Source organism: Phodopus roborovskii, unplaced genomic scaffold (genome assembly GCF_943737965.1).
Source record: "Phodopus roborovskii unplaced genomic scaffold, PHOROB, whole genome shotgun sequence".
NCBI classification, from domain to species: domain Eukaryota; kingdom Metazoa; phylum Chordata; class Mammalia; order Rodentia; family Cricetidae; genus Phodopus; species Phodopus roborovskii.
Window position 1 is genome coordinate 18,541,031 of NW_026126460.1, and position 13,138 is coordinate 18,554,168.

At 43.6% G+C, this 13,138-nt stretch overlaps 1 protein-coding gene across 1 annotated transcript in view; it reads left to right on the top strand.

The window, feature by feature from the left end:
- Positions 1-11,453, top strand: part of Xrcc5 (X-ray repair cross complementing 5) — an 83,944-nt gene extending 72,491 nt beyond the window's left edge. The window contains exons 20-21 of the mRNA XM_051190434.1: positions 10,347-10,418; positions 11,212-11,453. Coding sequence (XP_051046391.1) covers positions 10,347-10,418; positions 11,212-11,226 — 87 coding nt within the window. The 3' untranslated portion in view covers positions 11,227-11,453. The remainder of the gene's footprint in view (positions 1-10,346; positions 10,419-11,211) is intronic.
- Positions 11,454-13,138: the final 1,685 nt, after the last annotated feature.

Genomic DNA, 13,138 nt, shown 5'->3' on the forward strand with positions numbered 1-13,138 from the left:
CAACTCAGAAAGACATTAGACAGGAACCAAGTATTATTTGAGAGAGGAGTTAGCCAACGCGAGTGCATCTGTCTAAGTGTGTGTTCATGTGACTGCAGGCACACTCAAGCTGTGACTTGGGTGTGGCAGTTAGAGGACAACTTTGGGTGTCACCTTCGTCTCCCACCCTATATGAGACAGGATCTCTTCTTGTCACTGCCTGTGACATTGTAGCTGGCGCACAAGCTTCAGGGGCTTTGCTGTCTCTACGTCCTTCTTACTGTGGAACACGTGGGTTTGAAGGATTCGAACTCAGGTCTTTACTGGTGCAGCAGTGCTTCCCCCACTGGGCCATCTCCTCGGAGTGGCCTTGAATTATGAGCTTGCTGCCCCCATCTCCCAGCTAATGAGATTGCCTCACCACACCAGTGCATGTAGTGCTGGGAATTGAACCCAGGGCCTATCACTTGCAAAGGAAGCATTCCACCAACTGAGCCCTGCCCCCACCTCCCACTCCCACCCCACACTCATTGCAAAAGTTTTTGTTAAAGAACAGGTATGGGCCTCCCCTTGGGAAGCAAGACCACGGTGCTTACAAGAATGCTCAGTGTATATCGTCTCAGTACTCCGCAGGGTCTGTAGCCACTTCTGCCACAGTCAGAACTGAGTGCCATGGACTTGAGAATGTCACTCAAATGTTTGGCTTTATTTCTATTTGTCACTTTACAATGCTGTAATAATATTTTTCCCATAATTGGAATGTGTCAATCAAGGGTCTTTAAAGGATCACCAATATAGAACACACATGAGAGAGAGAGAGAGAGAGAGAGAGAGAGAGAGAGAGAGAGAACACCCTTGACACACACTCTCTCTCTCTCCAAGACAGGGTTTCTCTGTATTGCTTTGGAACTTGCCCTGGAACTAGCTCTGTAGACCAGGCTGGCCTCAGATCCACAGAGATCCGCCTGCCTCTGCCTCCCAAGTGCTGGGATTAAAGGCATGTGCCACCAATTCCAGACTAAGGGTGTTCTCTTAAAGTCAGTTTTATAAATGTTTCTCTTACCTACAAAACACCAACACAGCAATATCCAGATAGCATTTGATGGAACCCCGGACTTCAGGCCTGGAAGAGTCGGAGTAAAGCTATGCCAGTCAGCTCTTGCTAAATTCAGTAACTATGTATAATTTTAGTCATTAGGCATTATGAAAAATCTGTCGTCTAGGTGAGATTGACTACATGATTCTAGTTTTTCTTCAGGAAGTGGGAAATGCTGATATTCAAAAGGTAGGCTTTCCTCCCTGTAGCACATGTTAGCCAAAAATGTTATATCTCAGTGAACAGAGTAGTGTGGGAAGGAATCCAACAAGAGATAACACTTTCAGATTGTGTGAGACTCATCCGTATTGCACGGGTGATAGCTTCTTTCAGGTTAAAGAGCACAGATCCTATGCATCAGCACTTTTAATGCCTCATAGTTAAGTTTTAGAGAGAAATGTCAGCTAATTGCTGGGAATAAGGTGGAATCCTTAGATGATTCTAATATCACCAGAACCAATTTCAGTTGTAGTTTGAGATAACTGGTGATGTCTCCATCTTTGAGTGGAGGTAGCGCAGTGAGTGACAGGTGGGAGAAATTCTTCTCCTGTCACTGGCTACCTGGTGTGTTCTTGCTCGGTGGACAGTGTTTCTCTACCAGCAAAAACTCCACATTATGTCAGATGAGAAGCCAAGAAATGCGGCTGAGTCCGTGGAGAACCAGTTCTGTGAGAGGCACTTTGATATGCATTATCTTAATTCCTCTGTGAAAGCATATTGCACATCAACTATGCTGGCTCCCTTTTGCATCTAGAAAACACCATGTTTGTTCTATCCTTCCTTTCCTTTTCTTCCTTCCTCCCTCCCTCCCTCCCTCCCTCCGTTCCTTTCTTTCTTTTTTTCCTTTTACATTTTCAGTGCTTCTACCAGTTTATTTATTTGTTTTGCTTTTTCAAGATAGGGCTTCTCTGTTTAGTCCTGGCTTTCCTGGAACTCGCTCTGTAGATCAGACTGGCCTTGAAATCAAAGCTCTGCCTGCTTCTGCCTCCCAAGTGCTGGTATTAAAGGTATATGCCATCACCACCTGGCCAAGTTTAACATTTTGTATGTGTGTATATATGTACATGTGTGAACATAGTGTGTGTATGTGGGGGTGCATGTACCTGTGTACACAGGGAGGCCAGAGGAGGGTATCAGGTGTCCTGCTATGTCATGTTCCACCATATTCCTTTGAGACAGGGACTATCATTAATTTTACTGTGATAAAATACATTAACAGAGAGTAACTTAGGGGAGAAAGGGTTTATTTGGCTTACAATTTCATGTGCAGTTCATCATTGTAGGAAAGTCAATGCAGGTACCTAAAGCAACTAGTCTTAACCAATGAAGAGCAGAGAGGGAATAAATGTACATATGCTTAGTACTTGCCCAGCCTTCTCTGTTCTTACCCATTCCCAAACCAAGGAAAGATTCTGCTCACTTTCAGGCTGGGTGTTCCCATATCCTTTAAGGCAGGCAGAACAATTTGCCCACAGACCAATCTGATCTAGACAATCCATTATTGATACGATTTTTCCAGGTAATTCTAGGTTGTGTCAGGTTGACAATAAAACTAATCATTACAGACTCATTCACTGAACATGGAGCTAGGCTGACACCCAGCAAGCTCCAGCGAGCCTCCCATGTCTACCTCTCACATCTCTGTGGTTACAGGTGCATGTAGCCACTCTTGGCTTTCATTGTTTTTGATTAATTTTTTTTTCATATGGTATATTTTGATCATGTTCTTTCTACTCCCCCAACTCCTCACAGATTTTCCCTACCTCCCTACTCATTCTTTCCCTCTCCCCTCTCCAAAAAAAAGTAATAAAACTGAAAATCAAAAGAAGCAATAAGACAAAACCAAAACAAAACACCCCCCCCAAAAAAAAAGAGCCTACAAAGGAAGCCCCAGAACACGGAGTCTGTTTTAAGTTGGCCAGCTCCTCCTGGGCATGGAGCCTGACCTGGAGTGTGGTTGATACATCGAGTGGCACTGCATTCAAGAAAACTGATTGTCACTTTCCCAGCAGGTACCAATTGCAAATAGCTTCTTGGTTGGGGTTGGACTTTGTATACAATTCCCCTGGGATTTTATCTGGCTTGAACCTATGCAGACTGGTGCATGTTGTAACAGTCTCTGTTGTGTCTAGAAGACACTGCCTCCTTGGTGTCACCTGTCACCTCTAGGTCTTATGATCTTTCTTCCCTGATCCTCAAGGGGAGGGGTATGCTAGAATCATCTTACTAGGACTGAGTGCTTCGATCTCTCTCACTCCAACTGCACACTGTACTGTTGTAGGTCTTTGTGTTAGTTCTCTTCCACTGCAGGACGCTCCTTTGATGAGGGTTGAGTCATGCACTGATCTATGGGTGCAGCACTATTCCATTAGAGGTCACTTTATTGCTATTTTCCTTCAGCAAAATAGTAATTGATTTTTCCCTAGACCCATGACCCATCTAGCTTTAGATTCTTGGCCACTTTTGCAGTGTCCATTATGAGTTCCATCTCATGGAGTGGGCCTTAAATCTGTTAAGAAAGTGGTTGGTTATTACCATGACATGTGTGCCATTATTGCAGTAGTAGATCTTGTAACACTTGGCTATTTTTATGGGTGCTGGGATCTGAGCTCAAGTACTCATGAAAAATGCAGCAAGTATTCTTAATCACTGGGCTATCTTTGTTGCCCTTAATTTAATATTTACACCAAGTGTTTGTATGATGCTATTTTGACTTATGAAGAACTTCCACAGTGTATCGTATTCATTTAGAACATGCATATCCATGTATGTATCCATATGGTATTCAGGTAAGAGTAGGAAATAATGGATAAAATTTGTATTCATTTTTACCATAGAACCAGTGGTTCCCATTACCCCTCTGTGATCTTCACAGTGACTTGCTAAGAGCTGGCTAGAGTGGAATACCATCCTGTTCCCACTGGGAAGCTAATCCCAAGAAAGGTTTCATGGAGTTACACTGTGAGCTCTTAGTGGTGGCAGCAATAAGATTAAAATGCTAGTTTCTGCGTACTGCATTGGGCCATCATTCTTAAGTGAACGAATGGTCTTGTAAGTGGAACCTTTGACCACCAATTACTAAAACACACTTGTCCCCATCGGCTTCATTTCAGCAAGTAACTGGCATTGCCAAGAGGTGCTTACAGTGACCTAAAGACCTTAAAATAGCACCTGAACTGTTGTTCACCACAGTGTGTCCTATCAGTGTCTGGTGTACAAAATAATGCTTTGTGTCTGCCTTAACATCAGCGAATTTTATACTAAACACGTTTTTTATGGCCTGAGGAATGCTTAGTGGGCAAAGCTTAGTACAACGAAATGGGTTTCTGCTGGAAGGGCAAGAACTGACATGTAGAATTGTTCTCCGACCTCCTCATGCACAGTGTGGCATGTATGCACCTGCACGCTGATGTGCATGTTTGTGTATACACATACACCATATGCATACTTAAAAGAGTAAAACAATTTTTAAAATGGCACCTGTTGGTCTTTCTTTCTTCCTTTGTTTCTTTCTTTGTTTCTTTTCTTTCTTTTTTGAAAGAAAAGTGCACCTGCAGATAGATGATAGTGGAGAGAAATGCAGACTTAGATTCTGGCTCTGGGAAATGGGTTCCTCATGGCTTTCCCCTACATTGTGTTTGTTTTTTGTTGCTATATGTGCATGTGTTTGTATGTGTGTGCATGTGGGGTTGTGTGCATGGAGGTCAGGGATCAATGTTAGATGTTTTACTCAATCATTCTTCACACAGCATACTGCTGACAGATTTGGCTTGACTGGCTGGCAAACAAGCCACTGGAAGCCTCCTATTTTTGCTTCTCCAGTGCTGAAATTGCAGGCATTCAGTGCCACACCCGATGCTCTTACATGGGTGCTGGGGATTGAACCGGGGTCCTCATGCTTGTACAACAAGCACTTTTACCAGCCAAGCCAGCTCCGCAGCCCTCCTTGTGGTTTTGGTAGGAGTGACACGTTTCGGCTATTTCACCAGTTGGTGACATGCAGACCCTTTTGACCAGGTGCTGAGCATTCATTTCCATTGTCATCCATTGATAGGTTTGTCCCTTCCCAAATAACCACTTAGGAAACTTTGACTCTAACCAGAAAGATAGAGCCAAGCTTGTAGGCCATCTACATCCTTTCAGGATATTTGTCATAAGTTTTTAAAAATCAGCAAGCTTCTAATTCTTGCTATGAAATGTTGGCATTTGAAAGGAAATAATTATCCAGGGATGTTCCCTTGAAGTGAAAATTAAATTATAGCTTTGTACAACTCTTTAAAGGGTGTCACTTCTCTCCAGGATGTTTCAGAAGTATATGGATTTTACATTCTTTGAGAAATGAAGGTAAGTCTGTCTTGGTACAGACATGGAACTGTATTCCATACAGAAAACTGTGGTGTTTCATGGCTATAACCCTGCAACCTGGGATCAGAGGACTGCCCATGTCAAAAAGAAGAAATCATCCACAAATTTAGATAGGCACTTAAGTTTCCTGGCATCTCTCATTTCATTTGGAAGTCTAGGTGCAAACACTGCTCTCTAATTCATTTTAATGTCTCTGTGACCCATTGATATTTCTGCTGAACTTGTTCTAGTCCTAGTGGGAACCTTACCCCTGTCATTAGTATTTAATGTAGTCTTTCATAGGAAGTTACTGGCTGGGAATCCTGTTCTAGGACTTAGATAAGGAATTCTAAGACAAAGTGTAGGAATCTTTTCTTTGGGTGCTGTGTAGCCCAGTGGCAGTACCCTTGACCAGCATGCCCAGGGTCCTTGGTTTGGTTGCCAAAAAACAAAACAAACAAAAAGCAAAAAGTTGTTTCTTTGGCTATTTTTATTTTTATGTGTTTTGCTTGCATGTATAGATGTGCACCATGTGCATGACTAGTGCCCTCCGAATCAGAAGAGGGCATCATATCCCCTGAAACTGGGGTTATAGACAGCTGTGAAATTAACCAGGTTCCCTGAAAGGGCCGCAAGTGCTCTTAACCAGTGAGCAAGGCTCCAAATAACTTCCTTTCTAGGTATGGTGATACATGCCTGTAATCTCAGTCCTCATGAGGCTGAGGTAGGAGGGTCCTGAGCTCAAGGCCAGCCTAACATGTACAGGAAGACCAGTCTTAAAAAAAGAAAAGAAAAGAAAAGAATCATTTCTCTGTTGGACCATTTCCTTTGTTCATTTCTGCTTTAAATTACTGAGGTAGTTTTTCTGAATGTTGGTGGGGCGGGGGGAGTGTGTGTGTGTGTGTGTGTGTGTGTGTGTGTGTGTGTGTGTGTGTGTTCTCACAGTATTACCTAATGCTTATTTAAAGCTTAGTACTTTGTTGTCTTATTTTTCTTTGTGTTTATCAAAATGGGGTCTCACTATGTAGACCAAACTGGTCTTGAACTCACAGAGACCCACCTGTCTCTGTGGCCTCCCCCCCCCCCCCAGTGCTTTGATTAAAGGTGTGCAACACCACCACTCAGGAAGCCTGGTAATTTTTACATTTAAACTTTTTATTAAGGCAGATCATACATGTCATAAGCATCTACAAACATTAAGTGTATATGATTCGATGGATTCTTACATCTCGTGCCTGACTGTTTACTACCCAGAGGTTCCCTGGTACCTTCCCAGGCAGAACCTCCTGTCTCCTATCCCTGCTGTTCTTTTTTGTGTCCTAGCTGTGTCGTGTCCCGGTTAGGATCTGCTGCACTATATTATCTGACCCTTCTCCTGATGACAGGCATTTCCTTTGCTTGGAAAGTTTGAATTTGTAAATGAAGATATTCTTGTACATACTTGGATAGACTTTGGATATAACCCCCGTAATTAGAGCATTTACACTTACATAAACTTTTTTGCCTACTCTAGTTCATCTGAGATGAACAAACCCATGAGATGTGGGGGACCAGGTGGGGGTGGGGTTTGGGAATAATTTGTGGTAAGTTGGTCCAGGGCCTCTCAGAAACCAGCAGAGCCAAGGGTCTGGCTGTGTTCTTCGCACCAGGCTGCAAGGTTTCTCTGCTGCACTCCATTGCTTTATGAGTGAAATAACCTGTGTAGCATCCGAGAATCCCCAGATTATGTCATTTTAGGCAGCCTTGTGTTCCTTTTGATTGATTTTTTTGGTTTAAGACCAGGGCTCATGTAACCCATACTGACTTCAACTCAGTTTGTAGTGGATGGTGACCTTGAACTCCTAATCCTCTCCTTCACCTCATGATTGACTACCACAGCTGGCTTTAGTTTGTTTGTTTTCTTAATTTTTTGCTGCTCTAGTATCAGGGATTGGATCAGGGCTTTGCACATGCTTTACCGCTACTGTCCAAACGTGATGGGATTTTTTCTTTTTTCTTTTTTTCATAATCTGTAGTCATCTGATGGTGTTGAACTCAGCCCAGTGAAAAAGCCTTGGGGGGTTTGATACAAAATCTCACTTTATGGTCTAGGCTGACCTGGCACTCCCTGTGTAGACCCTGTGTGGCTTCAAACTCTGCAGCAATCCCCTTGGCTTCGCCTCCGAGATCATGTGTGAGCCACCACATGCAGCATTCTGTTTTTAATGTGGGTGTTGGTAAGGATCTGATTGTTAGATTTTGGTCTTAAAGAGGGATAAAACTGGCAGTTCCTATGCAAGGTTATTGATTCCATTTCTCTGAATGAATCTAGTGTACTTAGAGGTAGTACTGTTGATTCATTTTATAACGATCTTTAGGTAAGGAGACTCTTTGTGGTAAGCCCAAGTAAATGATGGTGGTTTGAGGAAGCATGTCTTCCAAGTGTCCATTCTGTTTTTGCTCCACTTGGGCATATTGCAAAGGGGGGAAAATGACAAAAAATGGGAGTGACTCATACACATTTTTGCTGTGACCTGAGAATTTGAGAAAGCAGGCCACTGCTCATTGCATAGACAACAAATTACTTGCTGTTGAAACTGATGAGGAGCGATCTGCAGAAGAGATCAGCCTGGGGCTTTGGGGAGGAAAAGGCAGCAGCCCAGCCTTTAGTCATAATCCTTTTTATGCAGGAATGTGGAGATCTGCCAGGAACTCAGCAGAAGTAGAAGGAAACTCAGGACTTTTTTTTCTTTTCTTTTTCCCCCTCCCCCTCCCTCTCTTCCTTTTCCCCTCCCTCCTTTCCTCTCTTCCTCCCTCCCTCCTCTCTCCCTTTCTTCCTTCTTCCCTCCCTCCCTCTCTTCCTTCTTCCCTCCCTCCTTCCTTCCTTTTCTTCCTTCTTCCTTCTTTCTCTCTCCCTTCTTGCCTTCCTCCTCCTCTTTTTCCCCTTGAAACAGGATTTCTCTGTATAACAGCCCTAGCTGCCCTGGAATTCTTTTTCTTTTTTTCTGCTGCTCTGCTCTTCCTAGGAATTTGACCACATCTCAGAGATGTGCCATTCGTGTTTAATTATAGATTCGGTGGCCATACTGTGCAGACACTCCTGTCTTAATTTACCCTTTAATTGCACTATGAAGAGGCCTTGCAGGCGGTGAGGCAGTGGGAATTGGGGTTTAGAGGATGAATGCCAGGGTGCATTAGGGTTTTTCTAGATTCATCAAGGAGTACCCACCATGTTTCAGGTACGAGAGTGCCGAATGTTGTAGACTATTGCCATGGAGCCCATGGAGTTTGTTATTTCTTTGGGAAGTGCTGGTTATTTGTGGCCCCACAGGGGTATATAGCGAGAACTAGCTCTATCTTTGATTCTTTCCACCCTAACTAGGTAAGTCTTACTATATATTTCTGATATGTGGAAAAATGTCTGTGTTGGTTAATGATAATGAGTGGAAGTGACAAGGTATAAAAATAATCATTTTAGTGTAATAATCAGGACGACTATAAAGAATCAGGAGTCGAGCCTAACTTATTTTTAACCTCTGACATAGGAGACCATGTGCAAAAACTTTATTTATCTGCAGTTGGCCCTCAGATATCTTTATTAATATCACACAGAGTAAATACATAGACTCAGTGATATCTAAACTGCGCTACCGTTCTGTTCAGACTGTCTGCCCCAGATTTTCTGTCTCTGATAGCCTTGATCCCAACTCTGCACAGGATCTAGTAGAGGGTCACCAAATAGCTATGGGAAGATCCATAGTGTCCTTAAAGAATCTCAGTCAAGATGGAGATCAACAAGAAGTGAGGGGAAAAAGCCCAGGGGAGAGATGTTCCCAGACTGTCATAGCTTCTGTCCCAGTGCTGAGAGCAGGGCCAGTGAGGCACACCAGCCTCACATTTACAGTTCTGTTACCCATGTGCGAGAGGAGCATGCTTCCGGGACATGCTGTGTGAAGCCTCATATTTAATGGGGGAGACTCTGGCTTATGGCTTGATAAGGAGATATCATTATTGTAGGTCTTGGGTTTCAGGGTTGCGATCATTCCCATCATTCATAAAAATAACAGGGATTCGTGGGGAAAGCAGTTTTCATGTTTGGAAAGTGAGAAAACTGTAAGTACTTGCTTTCATTGTTGCATGGAGGCAGGGTTGAATGGGAGGGCGCTTGCTCATCACACAGAATAACAACAGAAAGCAGTGTCCACCTCCTCCTGTGCTGGGGCAGGTAGGCCTCAGTCACACCCGCCTTTACTTGCAGTTGCCATAGGCTGTGAAGTCTGAAAAGGTTCCCTGCTTTCTGTCTTGAGGGGCAGGGTGGGAAATGCTATTCACATAATTTCCAGAGCCACTCAGTACTTTAAAAATCTGATATTACTCCTGGATCCTTACAGAGCCTTCGAGTGTGTCTGCCTTTCAAATCTCCAGCTCTTAGCACACTGATGTAAAGTGTTCTCATCCGTCTGTTTTCTAACCATTTCTAACACAAACAGGATTTCCGTGAAAGATTAAACAGCCTCCCAAGCTCAACCATTTTGTTCTCTGTTGACATTTGCCCTCAGCTAGGTTGAGGAAGAGATGGTTATAACCTTGCTTAGTTCTTCTGCTCCTTTCAAAGGAGACCAAGGGGTGCTGGTTTTACAGAAGGGGGTGGGGCCTTACTATTTTTTTTTTTTTACCCTGGTCATGCCAACACACCCCGTGGAAGCAATGACACCAGGTGTACACCATCAATCAACCCGTTACCTCTTTACCAAGCACCCATGTTTCCCCTTCTCACAGAACTCTCTCTGGTGACGAGTTAGTAAGGACTATCAAACCTCAAAACTAGCCCTCTTGTTTACAGAGGAAAGAGCTCCTGTGTCTCAGAAATTTCCCCGTTTGCCTGTCCTTTTTGTCAGAAAAGACACAAGTAATCATTTTATTATCATAACCAACTTCTTGTTTCTAGTTTCTGGCTCCCATAGACACGGCAAAAGAAGATGCAGCAGGATTTGAAGAAGGTGGCGATGTGGATGATTTAGTAAGTACTTTTAATATGCACCAGGTATTTAAAGATAGAATTGTCTAAGCTGTAATATAGCCACAAAACCCATCATTGTAGACTTGGTTTCTTATTTGTGTGTTAATTTCACACACACCAGATGCTCCCTGCACTGTTAATTATTACTATTCCAATTAATTATTACCATCACAAATTTAATCGTATAGGTAATTTCATAATGGGGATCCCTAAGTTCTGCAGTTTCAATTATAGTGTTCATTCGGATTAATCCTCTCCTCTGAAGAACTAAAACAAACTAAGAAAGCTAGTCTCTTCAGTAGAAAATGGTTACAATTTACTGAAATTGTTCTTAACCAAAAATAAGCAGTGTAACGTGCAGTTTGTGTGGGTTGACAAATACAAACACCCTTTAAAAGCCCACTTCGTCAGTGTTCTCAATTAGCTTAATAGAAACCAAGCAGACTGCCAGGCATCGGAAGTTTCCTGACCTCATCACAACTCACTGTGGGTGCCTGGGACGCTGTGCCAATGTGGGCTTTTGCAGCCATCATTCATGTTTGGGGAAACCATGCCCTTCAGCTTCACATGAAAACTGGAGTGATGACTTCATAGTATGCTATCTGCCTTTTTGTGGAGAAATGTTTAGGGCTGGAATGAGGAAATGTTTGGTGTTTAGGTCCTAAAATAGTTGGCAGAGAATACCCAAATGGGTATGTGTGGCTATCAGGACAGCTTCTGATTACCCTCTCACCACAGCCACAGGTCTGAGGGCAGCTGGTTCCCTTCTAAAATACGTTGCTCTCATTTTCAGCTGGACATGATGTAGACCATGGGCGTGTTGGGAATCCAAGAGTGCCATCTCCACCTTGCTGAGAGGTCAGACAGAGAGAGCATCCTGGAAGCCATTCAGGGGGACCTGAAACTCTGGCGATCATCTCAGCAGACAGCTTAGGAGCAAATCACCCCATGTCTCTACAGAGTGACTGCATCCACATATATTACAAGGAGAAACTTAGACCCTATCCAAACTTATAAAAAGTAATTATTTTTTGATTGCCATATTATTTCTTGTGTGAAGTCTTACTCTTTTTGGTATATTATACACATAAATTGAAGTTTCTGGAAAGTAGACCTCATCCTGTCCTGGTGTGTCAGTGAGGAGTGCATCCTTGTGAGGCTATTAGACACTCATGGAGCCCTGGCATGGCCCCAGATGAGGTTCTCAGCCCTGCTCAGATGTCATTCACCAGGTCTGCCGGCAGCCATAACAAATGATGTAGAGGGCGCAGTGGTTTTCAGTTTTTGCCAAGTGAGTTGGAAAAGTCACAAGTAATGACTGATCCAGTTCTCTTTCTCTTAGACATTTTCCCTGCCACGTTAGCCCATATTCTGGTGGCTTTCATTTGACAGGGTGGGAAGGTGAGCATGTTAGCTTGGGGATAACAGTGTTCTCATGAAGATAAGGCCTTTGTTCATCCCTGTCTCTGCCATATTGGAAAACTCTGGGGAGAAAACCAAGGTTTGAGAAATTCATTCTCAGTGATTAGAATTGTGTCATTCCACTGGCCCTCACTTACAGGCTTCACTAAAATGCTTTTTCCTGGATTTCACAATCCATCTTTTCTCTGCCTAAGTCAACTTTTATACATCTGGATGTTTCACTTTCCCAAGCAAAGTGCTTATTTTCTTTCCTCTGTCTGCATCTCTTTCCCAGGTTCTTATTTTCTTTCCTTGATAGCCTCAACCATCCTGTGTCAACACCCTGAAAATGGTCATGGGTGGATTTCATTGGTGGATGGCATGCTGGAGGCATGAAGGCCTCATTCCCCTGTGGACCACTGCTAAGTATATGCAAAAACATGTTTAGTGCTGAAAATTAAATATGGTCCATACCCCCCCCCAAATGGGTGGCACTGCCTAGGAGATGGCCATCGGTGGGGTTCACATTGGGCCTTTGGGGTCTTCCCCTTGATAATTTGAACACTAGAGTCAGACTTCATGTCCAGGTTCCCTCTAATCCCCTACTGACCCTCTTTTGAGACAAGGCCTCACTATGTACCTCTGACTGCTGTGGAACTCTCTAGGTAGACCAGGCTGGCCTCAGACTCAGAGATCAGCTTTCCTCTACCTCCTGAGTGCTGGGATACACCACACATGGGTCAGGTGCCCTTTTAAACATTCCCAGCAAGGACAGCTGAAGGCCAGGGGTGCCTGTAACAGTCTTCGAATCACAGAGAGAGAGAGAGCTAGCTGTGTTCCTGGAAGTCTGTCATGCACCCCCCTGAACCATGACTTGGTAAGTGTGACCCTGGATGTACGTCCTGTCTTTGGTAGTGTGGGAAATTCTGTCCCATCAAACCAGGAAAAGGTTTGAGTCTATTTAGCCTTACAGATTTGTGAAAGTTTTCTTCCTTTTTAATTAGGTGTAAATGTGTTTGTCTATACACCATATGTGCATGTGAATCCAGGAGCCTGCAGAGACCAAAGAGGACATTGGGTGCCCTGGAACTGGAGTTACAAGTTGTCGTGTGGGTGCTAGGAACTGCGCTCAGGTCCTCTGCAAAAGTACGTCTGTGCTCTGGACTGCTGAGCCATCTTTCCAGCCCCTCTCTGGTGATGCTGGAGAGATGAGAGGGAGAAATGAGAAAGGACTAAATTACATGTAATTTCCAAATCCATTTCATGTAGGCACAGTGATACATACTTGTTGGATGAATTTTATTTCCGTGAAACAAGCT